Source organism: Ctenopharyngodon idella, chromosome 2 (assembly GCF_019924925.1).
Source record: "Ctenopharyngodon idella isolate HZGC_01 chromosome 2, HZGC01, whole genome shotgun sequence".
Classification (NCBI taxonomy): domain Eukaryota; kingdom Metazoa; phylum Chordata; class Actinopteri; order Cypriniformes; family Xenocyprididae; genus Ctenopharyngodon; species Ctenopharyngodon idella.
In genome coordinates, this window is record NC_067221.1 from 3,192,613 (window position 1) to 3,215,999 (window position 23,387).

The 23,387-nt window shown below is 36.1% G+C and overlaps 1 protein-coding gene and 2 long non-coding RNA genes across 3 annotated transcripts in view; 1 reads left to right on the forward strand and 2 right to left on the reverse strand.

Moving 5' to 3' along the window:
* The window catches only part of LOC127522225 (uncharacterized), an 884,749-nt gene that overhangs the window by 332,272 nt on the left and 529,090 nt on the right, over positions 1-23,387 (reverse strand). The window contains exons 67-69 of the mRNA XM_051911962.1: positions 13,993-14,166; positions 12,835-13,008; positions 10,629-10,802 (exon numbers count right to left, since the gene is read on the reverse strand). Of these exons, the coding sequence (XP_051767922.1) occupies positions 10,629-10,802; positions 12,835-13,008; positions 13,993-14,166 (522 nt within the window). The remainder of the gene's footprint in view (positions 1-10,628; positions 10,803-12,834; positions 13,009-13,992; positions 14,167-23,387) is intronic.
* On the reverse strand, positions 356-1,494 carry LOC127522353 (uncharacterized). The gene is made up of 3 exons (XR_007932569.1): positions 1,289-1,494; positions 650-722; positions 356-520 (listed from the first exon to the last, which is right to left on the reverse strand). It is a non-coding gene; the product is annotated as an uncharacterized LOC127522353 (long non-coding RNA).
* LOC127522365 (uncharacterized) lies at positions 1,525-9,426 on the forward strand. Its single transcript, XR_007932573.1, has 3 exons — positions 1,525-1,631; positions 5,252-5,380; positions 6,707-9,426. It is a non-coding gene; the product is annotated as an uncharacterized LOC127522365 (long non-coding RNA).

The window sequence follows — 23,387 nt, forward strand, 5'->3', positions numbered from 1 at the left end:
AACTGGTAAGCAGAAGGTTGCTGGGTCGATCTCTGCACAGTCACAGTCCTTGAGCAAGGCACTTTACTCCAGGTTACTCCACATTGATCATCCCTGTAATAAGAGCACTGTAAGTCATTTTGGATAAAAGCATCTGCCAAAAGCATTAATGCAAATAAATGTAAATGTGAATTTGTAAATCCTTTTTTGTTAGTGTCTTGGGCACAAACACTCAATAAAGCTGCTTATTTCTTGAAGTTTACTTTTTCAAGGTACTACTGTAATATAAATGCATACATACATTTCATACAGTTTCTATTTGGAGGCATAAAGGGTTAGTTCTCCCAAACATATAAATTCAGTCATTATTTACTTGCCTTCATGCTGTTCAATCCTGTGTGTATTTTTTATTTATTTATTTATTTTTCTGAACACAAAAGGTGATTTTGGTCAAGTTTGTCCTGCTCGTTTCTTTTTCCCTGTTTTTCCCACAAATGCCGCCATCATCTTGCCTTGCAGGTCCTGCTCCACCACAAAAGCTCTGCAGCAAATGTAGACATCAAGAATCAGAAAAGTGCTGTAATAACTCTGTTTGAAATTTACAATAATTATAATAAACTACAACTTAAAATTTAAGTAGATTTTTTATTCATTTCTGTAGTATTCTCACTCAAAGCCTTCGATGGCATCATTCCTTCATCAGCCTCTCTCCACTGGATAAACACACATGTGATCATCTGTCCCTGTAACATCCAGACAAAATTCAAGTTTCCTCTGAGATTCATGTGCTCAACAATACATTTACATGTTGAGGTAATTGATGATGTGTTAACTCACTTTTTATCAAACACAAATGTTCCTTAATTTATCAACAGTACTAATGGACAAATAAAATAGTTAACCATCTAGTTACTTGTACATTTGTTTATTTACATTACTGTATATTCATGTGATGTAATCAGTGTTAACAACAGTGAATTCTACATAATAGTACACACACACACATCACTCAGATGTCTATTTCATGTTGTGATGTGCTCATCATCTGCAATAGGCTACTTTTTTAATATTTTCCTGTTAGATGAACATTTAGTAAGCGACTTTATGGTGTATATGGTTTTGAATTTATGTAAAACCACTTTGGAGACGAATGTGTGCTTACTGAACCTCCCTGTTAGCTGTATAAAATCTCAACTATACTATACTGTCCAGCGTCTTTACACATTCAACACTTAAACAGTTTACTCTACAGTAGTTCAACAAATGCGATTTTAACACAAGAACCATGTTTTTGGTTTTCAATACTCACATTAAGCATCCATGCCGCTTTTCTACTCCGTGTTCGATTATGACGTATCCTCTCCCGTGGCCTCCTGGGATAGAAAAGTATCCATCGATAAACACTTCAGAATTTAGGCGGAAGCAGTTAGTGATGGGAAGTTCGGTTCTTTTCCGCGAACCGGATCTTTCGGACAGTTCGATTCAATAAACCGGTTGAAAAAAACGGTTCACCGGTTCTTTTACGCTACGACGTAATGACGTCATCCGCGGGCCGGTGTTACGAGATTTTCGGTTTCCGAAGGCGGAGCACGTGCAACTGAGAATTTTAGTTCACATTGTAAATCAGCACATTACTGGATTATTTCATAAAGGTAACTATATTCTCAGTGTCTCGGCTGATTTATGCCTAAACTACAGTTGTTTACTTCTAGGGAACAGTTTATAATGTTCTCATTAGTAGGCTATGCACAATTTGTGCAGTCGTCTGTAACTGAATGACTTCGTGTAACAGCAGAATTCAGCTATCGTCTACAATGAGTTCAGCTCGTTGTGCTCTTCCTTTTTGTACCTTGCGATGTAACAGCTGATAGGCCTATATAAATGTGTCTATGTGGACATAATATTTTTGTAACCTACAGGCTACTGGTGTGATTATACATGTGTTAGCTTACCTGTTCAGACTAACATTCTGGTTTTCTGGTTGGTGACAAATTCTGAAAATATTGCAGAAACTATATTGTCTTTTCATGGTTTCCGTTTACATATATTAAAGAAAGATACACTGACACCACAAGGTTTATTTTTTCAATTGCACAATAAAATCAAGCATCCCAGAACACCTGAATGAGTTGAAGTAGATTATACTGATTTCATATAACAAATAAATGGGAAAATAAATAAATAACATATTTTTTAAAAACATGCAGCTGCCATTTCAATGATGTATATGTTCTTCTGTTACCTCACCTTATGAAGATTTAAAACGGGGTCATCCTTCTGGAAATGAAAGAAATAATGTCCAAAATCAGTGGCCTAATAAAGATTTTTTCAACCTTTTGTTATTCTCTGCCATGCGTTGTTTTGACCATGTGTGACTTGTGTACCTGGATATACAATGATAATCAGTGATATAAATGGACAATTTATTTTGATACACAAACATTCATTATTTGGCATATATTCAGGTTGATCAGGAAACTTTTTCTCAGTCATCTCAATGGCAAAAAGTGTCCCAGTCAACCTGAATTCACTGGTCATTAATGTTCATAAACATGCATGTTCTTCATGGGGTTTTAATTAGGGCACATTTGGCCTCATGAAATTTTGAAAGAAATTTTTTTTTTTAAACTATGTCAAAACATATATCACATATCCTGGAATAAAGATGGGAATATGGCCTTGATTTGCTTTTGATTAATAGATGCTTTGTATAATGTGTGATGGAGTGAACATATGACATTGTGTGAGACATTTAATGACATTTTGTTTTTGTACAAAAAGATGGACTTGCCAACAACAAACTTCAGCTACTGTAGCAGTCCCTTAATATATGGAAATATGACACATAAGAAAGCTATTCTCAGATCAAAAAATTACATTTTTAGTCTTATAGATTTTGACATTTTTACCACTCTTTGAATTTTTTTATTTACTTAAAACTATTTTTATAAAAACAAAACATTATCTTTTTACAAACAGTGGCCCCCAAATGCATTTGGATTAAAATACTATTCGAATGTCTGGAATCACTGTAGTTTTTTTGTTTTTTAAGAAATGAATTTCACAAGGATGAAGCTTATTCAACAAGGATTAATTAAATATATACAGGTGCTGGTCATATAATTAGAATATCATCAAAAAGTTCATTTTTTTTATTATAAATTATTTTTAAAAATGAAACTTTCATATATTCTAGATTCCCTACATGTAAAGTAAAACATTTCAAAAGTTTTTTTTTTAAATTTTGATGATTAGAGCGTACAGTTCATGAAAGTCCAAAATCCAGTATTTCAAAATATTAGAATATTTCCTAAGATCAATCAAAAAATGGATTTGCAAAACAGAAAAGTTCAAGTTCTTTAAAGTATGTTCTTTTGTGCACTCAATACTTGTTCGGCAGGACATATTACAGCAAATGACTTGCTCCTAGCACAAATTACTGCATCAGTGAAGTGTGGCATGGAAGTGATCAGCCTGTGGCACTGCTGAGGCACTATTGAGCCTTCAGATCATCTGTATATTGTTGGATCGACTGTTTCTCATCTTTCTCTTGAAAATGTCCCATAGATTCAGGTCAGGCATATTGGCTGGCCAATAAAGCACAGTAATATCATGGTCAGCAAACCACTTGGAAGTGGTTTTTGCACTGTGGGCAGGTGCTAAAGTCCTGCTGGAAAAGGAAATCAGCATCTCCATAAAGCTTGTCAGCAGATGGAAGCATAAAGTGCTCCAAAATCTCCTGGAAGATGGCTGCATTGACTTTGCACTTGATAAAACACAATGGACCAACACCAGCAGACGTCACGGCCCCCCCAAATCATTATTGACTTCAGAAACTTCACACTAGACTTCAAGCAGCTTGGATTCTGTGCCTCTCCAGTCTTCCTTCAGACTCTGGGACCATGATTTCAACATGAAATGCAAAATTTACTTTTATCTGAAAAGAGGACTTTCGACCACTGTTCACTGTCCAGTTCTTTTTCTCCTTAGCCCAGGTAAGATGCTTCTGACGTTGTCTCTGGTTCAGAAGTGGCTTGGTAGTCCTTTTCCTGAAGATGTCTGAGTGTGGTGACTCTTGATGCGCTGACTCCGGCTTCATTCTACTCATTGTGAAGCTCTCCCAAGTGTTTGAATCGGCTTTACTTGACAGTATTCTCAAGCTTGCGGTCATCCCTGTTGCTTGTGCACCTTTGCCTACCCAATTTCTTCCTTCCAGTCAACTTTGCATTTAATATGCTTTGATATACACTCTGTAAACAGCCACCCCATTCAGTAATGACCTTCTGTGACTTACTCTCTTTGTGGAGGGTGTCAATGATTGTCTCCTGGAGCATTGCCAAGTCAGCAGTCTTCCCCATTAGCGTGGTTTCAAAGAACAAAAGATACCCGGAATTTATACTGTAGGGATGGTCATATAATGAAACTCAAATGTAAATATTCTAATATTTTGAAATACTGGATTTTGGACTTTCATGAGCTGTACACTCTAATCAACAAATTTAAAAAAAAAAAAAACTTTTGAAATGTTTTACTTTACATGTAGGGAATCTAGAATATATGAAAGTTTCATTTTTTAAAATAATTTACAATAAAAAAATTAACTTTTTCACGATATTCTAATTATATGACCAGCACCTGTATAACTACTAATCATAATTGCTATAATGTACTGAAATATTAAATTTAATAATAACAGATTTTTGTTCTTTGACAATAATAATAATAATAATAATAATAAACACATTCACGATAGGCCTCATCTACCTTACTCTAAATGTCTGGATCGAAAATACTTAAGATTTCGCATCACAAAATCAACAGCCTAAACCGGAAGAGAAAATGGAGCAAACCTTCAGAAACATATTCGTTTTCAATAACCCTTTCTAATTAACACTTTCTTCATGTTTTAACATACGTTGCCCTCAAAAGATTGTCATTTCTGGAAGATTCTTCGTCTGTTCGGAGTATCAACAGGTGATATGGATCATCTGGGGATCATATACGGACATGCGCGTGCACGCAGATGTTTACCTGGATTTCCAGCAGATGTTAGACTGCGACAGATTCGACACATGTGATATTTCACGGATCATATATTAAAAAAAAAAAACGTGTTTCACCAATTCTCCGATTGTATATACTGGTATGCATAATAAAGCGTTTTGATTTCGCAGTGTCTGTTACTGCATATTTAATGCTTTTTCTTCTTCTTCTTCTTCTTCTTCTTCTTCTTCTTTTTTTTTTCTTTTTTTTTTTCTTTCTGCTCCAACAGTTTCCAGGTGTAGAAAGTGAACAGTGCGAGTGACACTATTGTAAAGATGGAGTTTATTAAAGAGGAGAGTGAAGACGAGTGATGCAGAAACATGCAGAATGAATGATGAAGAAACTGAGGAACAGAGAGGTCTGTGATCATTCTTGAGTCTTCATTAATGACTGTTTGGTGACAATCACAGGAGCTGTTAAATAATCTTTCTTTTAATTAGTAATATTCACATCAGTTTCACTCTCTATAGCAAGTGTTTGCGTGTAAAAACCCTCAGACGAACAGTGTTTTTTAGCATCTCTTGTCACTCTTTGAGAATTACTTTATCTTTGCACCATGTTGCATTATGATGCATAAACAAACAGCATATCTTAACTTAAACTAAAGCAGATGATCATGATTAATGATGCACCAATCATGTTTTTCATGCCCGATTTTTTTTTTCCAAGCAAATTGGCCAATTCCAATACCAATTGCTTTTTATTTTCTTTAAGCAAATTTATTTGCTGTTTATTTGCTCTATAACAGGCCAAACTATATACCTGTAGCCATTTGAAGTTAGAGTCAACCTCTGCATTTTAATCATGATCCAAACAAAGAAGCTGCACACATGTAGCATGAGCAGTTGTTTTTGATTTAAATTAGATTGTATAATTTCAAGATTTAAACTTTACATGTGTGGAATTATGCTGCATAAAACATACCTGCAGAAAACAAAAACAGCAGACGGACTGAATGAAAATGCAGGTTCACTCTCTGACAGTAGGTGGCGCTTATGGAGCAGAAGTGGTTTCTTTGAGTACCGCTGAACACAAAGCAGTTATAAACGCTACTTTATACAGGAAAAGATGTCATCGAAACGTCTGATGTCGTTATTGTTGACTTCCTGTTTACAGACTTCCTGATATTTTCCCACAAATTACATTTTGGTAAATGATTGCAATGTAGTTTGTGCGCAAGTCCAGAACAGAGATTGGCCAAAATAAAACTAAAAACTGTCCAGTTCGGACCGGTGCATCTCTAATTATGATTTAAATGAGCCCAGAAATTACATATCATGATGCAAAGATGTTGAGATGATCCTCACAGAGACACGTGACATGATACACGTCTGAACACACACTTGAGACAAGGAGACGCAAGTCAGAGATTCCCTGCTAACACAAATATACCAAAATAAATGATCGGTGATCTATGCTCGTCAGCGGCGAATTTTTAAATTAAGATTGGTTCTTGAGAGCGGCCAAATTTAGTCACTACTGATCGAGTCATAGAATATGATTATCGACTGATACCGATCTGTGGATGATTGATAAGAGCATCTCTAGTAAACATTATTATTGAACGAATTGATAATTGTAATTTTACCCGCTGCCAGGATCTGGAGCCCTGATGCTTGACCTCTTGCTTTCTGCCATGAAACTGTGGGTCAATTTGTTTCTTATTTGTCTGAATTGATTTTAGACATGACGGAAGTGAAAGTGGAGTGTGAAGAACTGAATGTAGTGGAGGAGGATCATCAGTATCAGAGACCTCAGAAGGTCATAACGGGAGAAAAGTCGACACAGTACGAAAGTGATTTCTCCCAGAAAAGAACAGGAACCAAAAAACCACCATTCATCTGTCCTCAGTGTGGGAAGTGTTTTATACTCAAAGTTAACCTTAAAATCCAAATCAAAATTCACACCGGAGAGCGTGATTTCACCTGTCTGCAATGTGGCAGTAGCTTCTTCAAAAACGCTGATCTGAAGAGACACCTGCAAACACACACCGGAGAGAAGCCGTTCAGCTGCCCTCACTGCGGGAAGAGCTTCACACACAAAGAGAGCCTGGAGAATCACATCCGGATCCACACCGGAGAGAAGCCTTTCACCTGCCTACTGTGTGCCAAGAGCTTCATACGCAAAGGACACTTTAAGAACCACATGCGCATTCACTCCGGAGAGCGTCCGTTCACGTGTCACGAGTGTGGGAAGAGCTTCACGCAGGCCACCGTCCTCAAAAACCACCAGCACTCGCACTCGGGAGAGAGACCGTTCAGCTGCGGCCAAATATCTGAAAGAGCATCAGAAGGTCCATACAGGAGAGAAACCCTACAAGTGCTCACATTGTGACAAGAGCTTCAGTCAGTCAGGGAACCTGAAAATACACGAGAGTGTTCACACCGGAGAGAAGCCGCACCGCTGCCCGCAACAAACTGATGCACTGTGTATTCTGACACCTTTCTACCAGAACCAGCATTAACTTCTTGAGCAGTTTGAGCTACAGTAGCTCGTCTGTTGAATCGGACCACACGGGTCAGCCTTCTCTCCCCACGTGCATCAGTAAGCCTTGTCCGCCCATGACCCTGTTGCTGGTTCACCACTGTTCCTTCCTTGGAGCACTTTTGATAGATACTGACCACTGCAGACCGGGAACACCCCACAAGAGCTGCAGTTTTGGAGATGCTCTGACCCAGTCTAGCCATCACAATTTGGCCCTTGTCAAACTCACTCAAATCTTGCAGTGTCTTGTAAATTACCTGGCTCTCATCTCTCCAGTATCCGAAATATTCCCAAACTACAGATGTTGATTTTTTGGGGGTCAAGTTCTTATCCTGGCCTGAATTCACCTTCCCTGTTTGCTTTCTTTCATGTCGTAACGATAAACCCGGTCTGTTCTGTTCTCATGCTGGATTTAGGCGCGCTGCATTCAGATTGCACACTGCGGGGGCTGGTGGAAAAAAAATCATGCTTTCATTGTGGTTTTATTACGATTTCAATTAATGTGCAGACCTAATACTGGCTGCGTTTAACTTCCCCTCGGGGGAATCCCTGCTGCATTCTGAAGTGCATTCAACTTCATCAAGTGGACAAGGGCAGTTTATTTGGACAGACCCTCGACCCCTCGATTTTGACCGAGGCCACAACGTAACGTGATTGTGATGTCACAACAGCATCTCACAGTGCTTACACATGCGAAAGGGAACTAAAGAGAAAGAGTACTAAAAAATTGTTCTTAAGTATTGCTACTTAAAATAATTTGCTCAAGTACATGTAGAAGTACTAAAACATAATATGACTCAAGTAAGAGTAAATAAGTAGATGACAGTTAGAAGAGAGTTATAAGTAGATAGAAAAACTAAATAAAAAAAAAATAAAAAAACCTAAAAACTATTCAAGTTACTATGTTGCAAAGTATTTTAGTATTATTATTTATTTATTTTATTTTTACCCAAACTGAGGTGATGTTAGCAATATGGAGAGCTAAACACTCAAATGTAATTTCATTTATACCGGAAGCCGGATCAGCTGAGCTCACAATGCTTTCGCTGCCCAGCATGATTTCTTCTCCAACAATCCTAAAGATTGCTCATATGATTTTATGTTTAACATCTACAACTTCACCTTTATTTAAGGAGAATCTCTCTGCATCTGCTCATGTAGCTTCAATAATACAACAGACAAGTGAACTTTTCAAACAAAAACAATTGATCTTAACTTTATATGTATGATTTTATTTGCATGTGAATGTAAATGTGGTGAAATTATAATTGCTAAACAAAATGCATTGGACGATCTAGACCAGAGCAAGTGAAAGACACACAAATGCTGTTAACTGGTAAAATGTTTAGTTGGTCTGACTAGAAGAGACTCCATCCACAGAACAAAGACAATATACTGTATATCTGTGCATTAACAACAGACACATAGATAACTTAATATAAAATAAAACAGAATAACAAAAATAAGCAAATATATTCTGTGCATAAAATGTAAGAGAGATAATGTAAATGTTTGAAATAACATGTACTTCATATTTTTGACACATTTATGTGCTATACTTGACAATCACGTTTATGATTATAAACATTTTAATCATTATGGATGAGTTCAATCCAAACATTATTATATTTGTAGGCCTGATACTGAAGAGCCTGAAGATTTCTGCTGACAGACTCATCTGAGCTTCTTCCTCCTGTTCACCTTTAAATAAAACAAAACCATCATTTGTCTGAATACTAAAGCAACATTAATCATTCAATATCACGTTTCTAACACACATGCTGCTTTATTTCATTGTAAAGTCTGAGTCTCTTCCATCTGTATGAAACACATTTACACATTAATCACACATTTATTTCTCCTCATAGACACAGTAGTGAGACTCTTCTGTGGATCACCTGATGATTACTGCTCCTCTCATGATGATTTCAGAGATTTAAACAATGATTTAAAAAATCCACCAGATTGATCTTCATCTACTCTGTAAGGTGAAACAGAAGAGAAAACAATCAGTGTTCAAAGTGCAAATTAGTTACTATATTTCAATCACTGTTTTATGAGTAAAAAGAAGTTACATTAAATTCCTGTAATCAGATTAATTACTGACTTTACATGATCTTGCAGAGATATTTGTGTTTTATATATAATACATTAAGTCATGAATCATGTTGATCTGTTTGTGTGTTTGTGTTGGTGTGACTCCTATTGAGTGACTGTAAAGAAGAAACTAATGAGTGTACGGCGTATGAATAAACCACAGGGAGCAAATACAAATGATATTCTGAATTAAAACACAGACCTTTAGTTAAAGCCGTTTGTCCTCTAGTTTAAACATGTTTGTAGGGCTCTTAGTAAATAACTGAAAGTAAAGTGAGTGTAAAGTAGTGTGATGTGTTGCTTGTCAAAGTAAAAACACACTAGAGACAGAGACATTTCTCATGTGAGGCTGGACGGCTGTGAGCTGAAGCTGAACGCACTGATTTTAGCAGGAGTGCAGCGTTTTCCTACAATCTGACCAAGTCTATTTTCAAACTGAAATGATTCACTACTGACACAGTTAATAAAGCAGGTGTTGTTGAATAAAGCTGTGACAGTGTGCTTTTGTTCTCTTTCCTCCTTTGTGTTGAACATTTTAATAACTTCACATTTTGATCTCACACAAACACTTTGTTGCAATAAAGCTTAATGATAATTTCCTTTCATGAAAATCTGAAAGGTTTGTTCACATATCAGAGGTAAATGAAGATCTCTTTAATATCACAGTGATGTTTCCTCACCTCAGGACACAGTTTGAGTCTCGTAGCACGTCTCTGAGCCGCTGCTTTGAGTCTCCTATAGTATTCAGTCTCAGATCAAGATCTTTTAAAAACTGCAGTGCTTTTGAGTTAGTCAAAGACTGAGTTAAAGAAGAAACATCTGTAATGCCACAGTCCTGTAGACTAGAAAGACACAAACAGAGGAAGAGAGATTATCTTACAAACAAATCATTACTGTGAAGAATTTTGCACAAATATAATGTGAACTCAGACTCATTGTGAGATATTGAGTATAAAGTGTTTTAGTTTAAACTGTTGAAGTGATTTTAAGCATTTTGATTCTTGTATGTGAAGAATGTTACTGACCTCAATCTCTCCAGTTTACAGTGTGAATCCTTCAGTACGTCACATAAGTGCTTCACTCCTGTGTTTCCTAGTTTATTCCAGCTCAGGTTCAGCTCTCTCAGGTGTGACGGGTTTGATTTCAGAGCTGAAGTCAGGATGACACACTGTTTCTCTGTAAAACTGCATCCAAACAGACTGAAGACAGAAAGATAAAATGACTCAAATCCATGTTCAGTTCATGTGTGAGTTAAATGAATCATGAATAAATGTCATACAGTCACTAATAAACCAGCAAAAACATGGAAACTTGATGATAGAAACGAACAAACCAAGACAGGAGCATTTGAGGATACTAGTTACAATCCAAGTCTGGATCCGTCCTCACTCCCAAAAATAAGTGAATTTATCACTCTAGATTAATATAAAATTGTGTTTTATCTCTCCTACATGTTACATGGTATTCTGGGTGGTTGCTAGAGTGTTGCTATGTGGTTGTTAGGGTATTCTGGGGGGTTGCTATGAGATAGATAGATAGATAGATAGATAGATAGATAGATAGATAGATAGATAGATTAAATGAGTTTGAATGAGTTTCAATGGATTAGAAATAGTTCACAGAATGTCAGTTTAATTGAGTCTAATGGGCTTCAGTGTGTTTAAATTTGAATTTTGTCAGCTGGAGTTTGAACAGTCGTGGCTCATCTGAACATTCCATCAGTGAAAGTCAATGGGATTTTTCCGAGTTTTAATAGTGATTTTTAGGAAAACCGTAAGTCCGATCAGTTAGAAAAGATAAAGCACACTAAGTCAGAACAGTCTGAAGGTTTGAGCCGAATTTGGTAGATCTAGCTTTAAAGCTCTAGGAGGAGTTAAAGTCAGAAATGTTAGTCTCAGAAAAATAAGTTTAAACAGCATTTCAGTAAAGCTGGGCACACATTTAACGACTAGCTAAAACATCCTAAGACTGAGCTCAACACACAGCGATTGTTTCCTGCGACTGAAGCAGATTTAAATACTTACACACGGAATCTGAACACCGACTGTAATCGCCGACTGAACGCAACTGGCTCTGACTGGACGCGTTTGAGCGCGATCAGTCATAAGTATCAATTTACATTCATAATCGGCCGTACAATCGTTAAAGTCGGCATGAAATCAAAATTGACAACTCTTATTTTTTTATGGAATATTGTAGTATTTATTATCAATAATTTATCCGTGCACTTCATTATTTAAATTCATGTGCCCTCGTAATCTTTAATCAAAAACATTAACCTGCTCTCCCCCTCAAAACGACTCATTGTCTCTTCCTGTCACATGCTATAATGGCGGACACACACCGTCAGTCAGTCTCTCTCTCGCTGTTTAGTGCCGTTGATCGTCCTCGTCATCCTCAATAAAGAAGGTTCTTACAGTAATGTGAGGGTGCTCGCAGTGAGTCCGGTGGAGAGAAATTCCCAAACGGGCATTCAGATCTGCCTCCATTTTGTTAGCAACACCCAACTTCCAACGATCCAATCAATTCCCGAAGTAAGAAATCAAGTACCGCCCTCTCATTTCAGATGCCGTTTCACTCAGATGTCACAGTAGAGAAGAAAAGACAATCGCAACTTCCGCTTCATGCCGACTTTAAGTTTGTCCCCGGCTTAAGTTGGCTTTTCCAAGCCCAAGCTTTACTCACCCTCAAGCCATCCTAGGTGTATATGACTTTCTTCTTTCTGATGAACATAATCAAAGAAATATTAATAAATATCCTGACGCATCTGAGCTTTATAATGGCAGTGAACAGGATCAATGAGTATGAGCTGAAGATCCACATCCATCCATAATAAACGTACTCCACACAGCTTACAGCTCGTTCAAAACAACCCGCAAATGCATTGCAAAAAAGCCCGACCAACCAGGTTGGATGGATGTGGATGGAGACACTTTCTTCAGCTCATACTCATTGATCCCGTTCACTGCCATTATAAAGCTCGGATGTGTCAGGATATTTATTAATATTTCTTTGATTATGTTCATCAGAAAGAAGAAAGTCACATTCACCTAGGATGGCTTGAGGGTGAGTAAAGCTTGGGCTAATTTTCATTTGAAAGTGAACTAATCCTTTAACTAAAACCATTTCTGAATCTTTCTTCAGATGGAGATGCAGCGCTACAAATGATGTGACTTGTGCCCTGTTGACTTAAAATGAATTAAACAGTAAATACAGTATAATTATACTAACTGTAGTTTCTCCAGCTTGAATTGTGGGTTCATCAGTAGATCACTGAGGTTTTTCACTCCAGAGTCTCCTAGTTTATTCCAGTTCAGGTTCAGCTCTCTCAGGTGTGACGGGTTTGATTTCAGAGCTGAAGTCAGGATGACACACTGTTTCTCTGTAATACTGCAATCAATCACACTGAAGACAGAAAGAGAAAATGACTCAAATCCATGTTCAGTTCATGTGTGAGTTAAATGAATCATGAATAAATGTCATACAGTCACTAATAAACCAGCAAAAACATGGAAACTTAATGATAGAAACGAACAAACCAAGACAGGAGCATTTGAGGATACTAGTTACAATCCAAGTCTGGATCCGTCCTCACTCCCAAAAATAAGTGAATTTATCACTGTAGATTAATATATGGGATCAATATAAAAACAATAGAAAATTAACATTTAATTGGACTATTTTCATTATTAATGTAAGAAAATTTGGTACATGAATCGATTATTTAGTCATTAGAGTGTAATTTACAATCTCTAAATACACATTTTGTTTAATAAAAGAAGATTTAGTGAAAAGTACCATTAGTCCAGTATAAATGTAACATTTCAGAATAATCTATTTGTGTAACAGTTTTGTTGTGTTTTATTATCATGGTGTTGCTGTCTGTGTGTGTTCCCTAGTTAGTGTTCTTGGTTGTTAATTAGTTCCTGCAGCTGTTCTGTTTTACCTTGATTACTCTGTCTGTGTATTTAAACTCTTAGTTCTGTCTGTTCATTGTTCTGTCGTTTATGTTGAAGTGGTTGTGTTTTATCTCTCCTACATGTTAGATTTGTGATTAAAGACAGTGTTATTGTATTCTCCATCGTCGTGAGCTTCTTTACAACCAGACATTCATGACAATTTGTTACACTGTTTTTTAGTCTGTTCTCACTTCTGTCTTGTTTCACAGCAAAGATTTGTCAGATTCCAGCATATGAAACACTTTTACAGCCACAAAGTTTAAAATGCTTCAAAGTTTAATGCTCTTTTTACTGATACACATACAAACCCATTAACTAATACCATTTCTGAATCTTTCTTCAGATGGAGATGCAGCGCTACAAATGATGTGACTTGTGCCCTGTTGACTTAAAATAAATTAAACAGTAAATACAGTATAATGATACTAACTGTAGTTTCTCCAGCTTGAATTGTGGGTTCATCAGTAGATCACTGAGGTTTTTCACTCCAGAGTCTCCTAGTTTATTCCTGCTCAGGTCCAGCTCTCTCAGGTGTGACGGGTTTGATTTCAGAGCTGAAGTCAGGATGACACACTGTTCCTCTGTAATTCTGCATCTACTCAGACTGAAGACAGAAAGAGAAAAGACAATGACTCAGATCTATGATGATCCACTAACATGTTTAGCTTCATCCAGCAGACTTTTGCTGACAAATAAACAGGGATATCCAGGTGCAGGTAACATAGAGAAAGACGACACATTGTTCATTTAAATATACTACGACATTGTAATACAAAGGTTGAAATCATCAATCTATTTATGTTAGTTTACACATTCATTTCATCTCATCTTTAAGGTTCATTCGTGTCAATGTCACTCTTGGTTTGATCACTGGGACAAATGTGTTTATGTCGGTTGTTTTCAGACACATTGTCGACTCACTAACACTTTACAATAATCTTTCATTTGTTCACATTAACTACATTAGTTAACATGAACCAATGATGGACAATACTAGTACAGCATTTAATAACCTTAATGTAAGTTTCAACATTTACTAATACAGTTTTAAATAAAAAAGTTTTCTGTTAACATTAGTTAATCCACTGTGAACGAACATGAACAATGAATAATTGTATAAACGAACATTAACAGATTAAGGAATGAAAGTATTTCCTGAAGCAGAAGACAATCAAACAAGTTTTGGAAAAGGTTCATCTGCTTTAGTGCTGCACCGTGAGGCAGTGTCACGTCTGTTCTGGGTTTAGTTTAGTTTATGTTTTCATGTCTTTTATTTTGTATAATTCTCACAGTCTTGCTCCTCATGTGATCTTGTCATGTGCTCCCCCTGTTCATGTGTCATGTTCTGATTGGTTCCTTGTTTCATGTGACACGTTTTCATTGGTTCATTGTGTTCAGGTGTTTCTTGTTTGTTCATTAGTGTCTGTGTGTATATATAGCCCTCATGTTATCATTGTCTTTAGTCTGGCTTTGTTCCCTGTAACTGCTGTTGGTGAGATTTATGTTCATGTTTCTTAGTTTCCAAGTGTTTTTTGTTATTTTAATTTTTGTTCATGTTTATTTGAATAAAGTAGTGGTGGAGAAATGAAGCTTCATGAAGCTTTCCAGCCAAATGTGTTGAAAAGTGGTTCATTTCTCGAGGCTTTGAATGCACACAGAGACACATGCTGATCAATGGAAATATGGTGCAGGAAGTTTAGTTTGACAGCACCAAAATGTGTGTTACATGGTTCATGATACATTAACATACACAAATAAATAAATAAATAATTAGTTCTGTGAAGTATTTATGTTCAGTGTTGTTTTATAATGTTTCATAATTTTGTAACTGGGCAATGCTGTTGTTGAACATACAAGAAAAAACAAAGTTTTTTGAACCGGATAAAAAAGTGAAAGTGATTAAGGTGGACTGGACAGAGAGAAGTGGAAGTGCTTGTGTAACACGAGAGGGAAAAAACACATTGTTCCGCCAAAAATGAACCCCTTCTCGAAGCACTTCACTCAAACGAGGCTTCGAACGTCACCGGTGACGTCATTTCACTGAAACAATACAAGCCTCGATACGGAGCTCCGGCGGGAAGATCCTGATGTTCTCGACACAAGCTTCGAAGCCTCGATATCAGGAGTAACATCACTAGAATAAAGCTGCACTTGTGTTCAGACAACTTGCCTTCGGTGGATCTTATTACAGGCAGATTCTGATCACAGATTTCTAAAATGCACTTGTTCAAAAGTTACAGTAAATGCTGCACCAAAATTAAACATTTTACATTTTGTGAAATACAAACATTAAACTGAAAGCAGTTATGAACAGTTCTGATGTCACAAAAAACTTTGTTACACACCAGCAATCAGTAAACATGATCACATTCAGCAGTCGTGTTCAAAAAGAGCATCAATATATACACACTTATATTTAATTTACACAGAATTAACCTGTGAAAGTTAGGAAAGACATCTCTGTGTTTATAGAGCAGCTGAATTTCAATCTATCACTTATTTGAAGAGTTTTCTAAGCTCTGGAAGAAAACCATTGATCTCCCTCTACAGTAACTGAAATAATTAAATTATTAATTAAATATTTAAAGCTTGATGTCACATTTAAATTGTGTTTTTAATTTCCTGTTTAATTATATTTCTTTACATTGTTGTGGCTCTGTGTGACACTGAGAAAAAAACTGCTCTGACTGAAATACGTGAGGAAATATTAGAGTCATATTACAATTAAAAGTAATGTAAATTTTTAAATAAATGAACAATACTCACATCAGTGTTTTGAGTCGACAGTGTTTATCCTGCAGTAGAGCAGCGATCTGATTCACTCGTGTGTCTCCTAGTTCATGTTGAATCAGTTTCAGCTCTCTCAGGAGTAACGGGTTTTTACCCACAACTCTCTCCACATACTGACAGGCTTCATCTGCAGCAGCACTCAAAAACCTGCAGAAGAGTCAATTCAGTTCTCAACTAAATGTCTGTTGCATTACAAACATGATTGATAAGATAAAAAACTCAATTATTGTACTAAAGACAAGCTCTAGTTAGTTATTTAGATGTAACACTTTTCTTTGAACATTTAAATACACAAATAAATGAAGAGTTCATTTGCAAAAACAGTTAACTCCATTTTTATTAATTCTCACAAATCATGTTTTTTTATTGTGCATTCCAAGTAATATCAATCAGACTGCAGTTGGGTTGTTTTGATTAAGTAATAATAACTCCAAAAAATACAGGTAAATTAAAAAATTAAAGTTCATTGAAAGTATGTTTTTTATATTTATTAAAAGTTTGTTCTTTAGCAAAAGCAGATTAAACTCCACATTTCATGTTTCAGAGTTAAACAAAACCAAGTAATTGCATTTAAAACACACTCAAACACACGTGTGCACACAAACGCGCACACTAACAGATCGACACACACACACAACCAAGGGTTCATCATGTAAGACGTGTATGGTGTACAAGGTTTTACAGGAGTCGAAATTATAAATCCTCGATCACTTTTAGTCAGCTTTGACAAAACTTCCCTCAGCTAGCGCGTCTTTCTGAAGTGACTAGAAGCCTTGTCACCTGACCTGAATACTGTGCGCTGATTCGCTAAAACGGACTTATCGGTTTCTGTACACAAACAACAAGGGCGCTTGTCGGTTTCTGCTGTAAAACGTGAACTCGCGATGCCTGACAGTGGACAATACCGGCTTTTCTGACCAAACGGATTTAGGGTACAGAACGTGCTATATGTGGAGAATAACGCACAGCAGTTAGTTCATTTGTTTTTTGTTTTTTTTAAAGTGGCGTTTATCGGTTTTTGCAAATGAACACTTCAAATATATAAATACTTGAAAATGAAGTCTAATAGAGATATTTAAAAAAGTAACTCGAGCGACACTCAGTCCTAAAGCAAACTCATAAGAACAGAAACGTCCCACAGAGCAGAAGGGCAAAAGCTCACTAGATCATGATTTTCAGTATGAATACAGAGTGTGAAATTAAGGCCTCAAGATCTTTCTGGCTTTTAAGCAGGAGGAGTGAGAAACATCAGCAGAGAAAACTGGCTTGTGAAACTGCATGTTTGTGAACATCTGGAGACTCATAGACCTGCTGTAGAGATACAGTGAATCTGGGCTTGATGGAAAACAATTGTGTTCAGAAAATATTTTGACTGAAAGTTTATCTAGAGTTTTTAATGAGAAGTGTGCACAAAAACAAAATTATGCATGTTAATTGTCAAGGTATACCATACTCCAGAATAGCACATATACTGACCCATAATGTCTATTTGACCTGTAGCTTGAACCACAACTAAACTGTGTTGACGGTTATCATCATCATGTCAGAACCTGCAGCATCTGATCTGATCTTGATCATTTTGATGCAACAAATTGTCCAGCTTATTGTATAACTAAAATAATATATTTGTTATGAATAATTAGCCTGCATATAACTAATTTTGATAATTATTTCATCCTGTCTCACCTCAGTGTCTTCAGTTGACAGTTTGGATCCTGTAGTAAATCACTGAGCTGCTTCACTCCTGATTGTCCAGGATCATTTCCTGTGAGATCCAGCTCTATCAGGTGTGAAGGGTTTGATCTCAGAGCTGAAGCCAGAGCTTTATAACCTTCTTCTGTTACACTGCAGTTAGAGAGTCTAGAACAGGAATGAAAACATTCCGATGATTAATCAGTTAAACCTGAACAACAGAAATCCTCAAAGTGAATTTTATTTTGTTCTTTGTATGAATGTATTGAAAGTTAGCTGCAAAAACTGACAACTGAATATGGAGACAAACAAAAGACACAGAGAACTTTAATATGTTAGACATCAACATCACTTTCAAGATTTCAATTATCTAAAACTGTAGAGCTGTGAAAGTCTTTGATCTGAATGATTCACAACAAGCAACCTGAAAATGGTCGAAAAATGAGAAAATTAAAGTTTGGGAATGGCCTAATTAAAGTCCAGACTTCATCACCCTGTTTTTATGCACATCTTCAAGTACCGCATCAGAAACGAGCGATGGATAAATTCTGAATAAATTCTGACAGCGAACATTAAACCCACGTGACGAATCAGCTGTTTCCACTGATGGTGTTCTAACAGACTTAATGTTTGACTCTGTTATGATAAATTAAAGGGTTAGTTCACCTAAAAATGAAAATTCTGTCATTAATTACTCACCCTCATGTCGTTCTACACCCGTAAGACCTTCGTTCATCTTCAGAACACAAATTAAGATATTTTTGATAAAATCTGATGGCTCAGTGAAGCCTGCATTGACAGCAAGATAATTTACATTTTTAAACGCCCAGAAAGGTAAAGACATATTTAAAAAAGTTCATGTGACTACAGTGGTTCAACCTTAATGTTATGAAGCAATGAGAATACTTTTTGTGCGCCAAAAAAAATAAATAAATAACCACTATTTATTTTAGGCGAACCCGGTCAGTGTTTTATAATGCACCCAATTCACATTTTAATTTTAGTTTTTTAATTATTTGAAGAGTTTTCTAAGCTCTGGAAGTAAACCATTGTTCTCCTTTTACAGTAACTAAAATAATTATTGACCCATGATCAAACTGACTTAGTCAAATATTTAAAGCTTGATGTCACATTTTAATTGTGGGTTTTTAATTTCCTGTTTAATTTTATTTCTTTACATTGATGTGGCTGAGAAAAAAACTGCTCTGACTCAAATAACTGAGGAAAAATTATAATCAGCTACAGTAAAATTACAATTAAAAGTAATGTAATATTTTAAATAAATGGCAGTGTTTATCCTGCAGTAGAGCAGCGATCTGATTCACTCGTGTGTCTCCTAGTTCATGTTCACTCAGATTCAGCTCTCTCAGGAGTAACGGGTTTTTACCCACAACTCTCTCCACATACTGACAGGCTTCATCTGCAGCAGCACTCAAAAACCTGCAGAAGAGTCAATTCAGTTCTCAACTAAATGTCTGTTGCATTACAAACATGATTGATAAGATAAAAAACTTAAATGATTGTACTAAAGACAAGCTCTAGTTAGTTATTTAGATGTAACACTTTTCTTTGAACATTTAAATTTACAAATAAATATATAAATACTTGAAAACAAAGTCTGATAGTCAGAGATATTTAAAAAAGAAACTCGAGCGACACTCAGTCCTAAAGCAAACTCATAAGAACAGAAACGTCCCACAGAGCAGAAGGGCAAAAGCTCACTAGATCATGATTTTCAGTATGAATACAGAGTGTGAAATTAAGGCCTGAAGATCTTTCTGGCTTTTAAGCTGGAGTCTCATAAGCCTCATTCAGACTGTCAGTCCAAATCCGATTTTTGCGCATATCCGATTGAAATCTGATCAGATTTAGCAAGTCTGAATAGGGATGCGTGGTATACTGTACTGGAAAAATACCGGTGTATATATATTTTTTCAAACAGTATGTACGATATCATGATTTTGCTCATTTCGGTATATGCTGCTGTTCTGAAGTTCACCGCTAGGTGGCAGTGTGCTACACAAACTGACACGAAACCGGCAAATGTGACAACATAGAGGAATAAAATGGATAAAGCAGTAGAATCTCACTCAACACGCCCAAAACTAATTAATAACAAAGAGCACAGAACCCAAGAGGCGAAACTCTGATCCTTTTTGGGCAACAGCCACTAGATGGCGCTCCGGTAGCGCGGCCGCCATTATGGGGTGAAAATGCCAACTGGACCATAGAATCCTTCACATCTTACGCACCCAAAATCGGCGAATTTCACAACCAAATCAAAAGCGCAATAGAACATTTTTTAAATTAAGTCATCAGTAAATTTTATGGCTCCTACAGTAAATGTTGTTTATTGTCTTATATATGTTTTATTTTACCAGTTGTGGAATCCAACCATTCAACCATCTGAGGTAACGTAGTTAGCCTACTTTATTGAGTATTTCCATTTTATGAAACTTTACACATTTATTAATAGTAAATTAATAATTAATGAATTTAAGATCATCATGTTTGCAGCGAACAATATATTTCAGACCTAGTGGAGTAATAGTAATAATCACTCCACTAGGTCTGAATTGAATATTGTACGTTTTAATGGATCACGCTACAAACATAACGATCTTATAATACATAATGCATTGCTGTGTCCGTTATCCCATAATTCACACTTTTGGACACTTTTGCTTTAACATACTACACTGCAAAAACAAGCTGTTATATATTTATTGTCCAACATTCCCAATTTTTCTGATGCATGTCCTTAATTTAATTTCATATGTTAACATGAAATCAGTTAAACCTGAACAACAGAAATTCCTCAAAGTAAATTTTATTTTGTCAGGGCTCCCACTCTTTCATGATCACCAGATTCAATGAATTTCAAGGACTTTTTAAATTTATTTTATATCAAGCACCTATCAAATTCACATCCCAGCATATGGAGCGTCATGAAAGACCTCTTACAGTTCTTAACATTTTAACCCTCCTATTGCATCTGCATCCATTTTAACCCAGAAGAGGTTAGAATCATTTCTACATTAATTTTGGAAATATATTAAAACCAGTTGCAGCTTTCTTATCCCTAATATTAACAATCTTTCCACACTAGTTTTGGTTTTCATTTTTTATGAATCATTACTTGAGTAAAAACATTATAATATAGAGAGAATATTGTAAAAAAAATAAATTTTGCAATTGAGTGAAAAAATAGGATCATATGGATCGTAATTGTCGGAATACATACAATATATTATAGCTTGCAATTCCGAGGAAAAAGTCAGAATTGAGAGATATAAATGAGCACTTCTGAGAAAAAAAAAGTCTAAATTGCCATTTACAGTATATATCACAATTCTGACTTTATAAGACACAATTGTGGCTTTATAATCACGCAATTCTGACTTTTTAACTCTCAATTGTGAATTTAGGGTAGAGTGGGGAAAACGCCCCCTTGGGGGACAACTAACTACACACAATATGCATAATATTCTTATTAATAAGTAGGGGTGGGCGATATGGCAAAAATATCACGCTTCATGATTTGATCACAAATCTTTTTCATGTTGTTTTTACTATTTTGCCAGTGACTGAGCAGTACAGTCAAACTAATTTCCCTATATATTAAAAAGTAGCCTTTGTAGGAACCGTGGACGAACCAGACAAATGAATCATTCAGATGATTCTTTCAAAACATTATTCCAGAAACCCAAGCTCTGAGAATCTAATTTTCGGCTCCAGTCCGTCTACAGAACAACCCCCTGCTAATTACTCTTATGGCACCCATGCTTCCTGACTGAAGGAGAGGCGGCAAAACTTAAACCAAATGGTCACCAGAAGATAAATAGTCTTTGATCTCCAGATCAAAAGAGACAGAGAGACAATGCAGGCCCGTTTCTCTGAGTGACCTAACTTTACAGAAAAACCCACAAAGAAGGTTTCTATAACTAAAACTGCATCAAACTGTTCCAAACAATTTGAAATGGACTTATCAAACATCTTTCAACTGCATAAATTTTATATCATGTCTACACATGCTACATGTGACCAGTTATGTTTTAGAACACCCACAATTCATGTAAATGTGATAACTTTTGAATGATTGATTGAAAGTATGCCTTATTTGGAATGAATTTAAATCTCTAATGTATGTTTAAATCATGGCTTGAATGAAATCTGTGTAAAATGTGTCATATTCCATTTAATATAAATTATGTCTAAAACGGTACTCTCTGCCGAAGCCGGCAATTCCAGAGTCCGGAGATAACGCTTATTTTATGATTGGGGGTGAAGAAAAGCCACCTTTTGAAACAAGACGATATCTGATTGGCCAGAACTCCTCACAGAGGTGGGACAAACACCTAAGTTTAAATAGTCACATTAAAGTTAACAAACTAGAAAGAAAGAAAGAAAAGTAACACAATGGATTAACAAGAAGAACAAAACGAAGACAAGACTAAGCTGACAAAGAACAGACAAGCAGCTCCTTCAAGCCATCCAACTTTCACTCACTTTTCTTTTCTTTTACTTAATTTTCTTTTCAGTTGAGAGTCTCATGTTCTGTTTTGCTGCAAAGTTTAACCAACGACTTTTGCCGCTTCAACTTTAACTCCAGCCATGACAAAGAGACTTCCTTTCATTTTGCCAGCACGCTCAAACGGGATTGGTTTTTACCTAACACAATCCGGACCTGAAAAGACCCTGCAACAAATCATCGACTCGAAAAAATCCTTCTCTCCAAGCTAAGGACGCCGACGAGGAGATTCACATTTAAAGTTGACAAGCAAGTACCTCCAGATTCTAAAGCTGAACTGGTGCATTAAATTAATGATTCATGGTTCGTTCAGGTCAGGTCTTTTGAAGTGCATATTTTGCTAGAAATGCTCATCATATCATTCTCTCTCTTTCTCTTAAAACTCTTTCTCTCTCATTTCCTTTCTTTCTGCAACACGTATGAATGTTTGTGTATGTGTGTTTGTGTTAGATTAGTTTGTGTTAGAATAAATAAAGTCTCTTGTAGATTTTAAAAGAAAGTGTCTTGTATTATGTGCTTGTAAAATTTAATGTCTTAAACTGTCGATCTTAAAGTTACCGGGCTCTAATCAGTGTTTTCACGATAGTGGATATTCATATCCGCTACAAGAGCTTATTACGATCCGAGCAGATGAACGCTGGATGATTCAGTTGCTCGGTCGTAAACTAAATGACTCTTTGTAATTCCCTATAAATTATTTCATTTGAGCTGATTTTGGTCCTACGCTTACAAAAGAAAAAAGAATGACAGACTTTCAGCCCAAAGTGGATGAAGATAAAAATACTAATTTATAGGTTTCTTGTTAAAGCTAC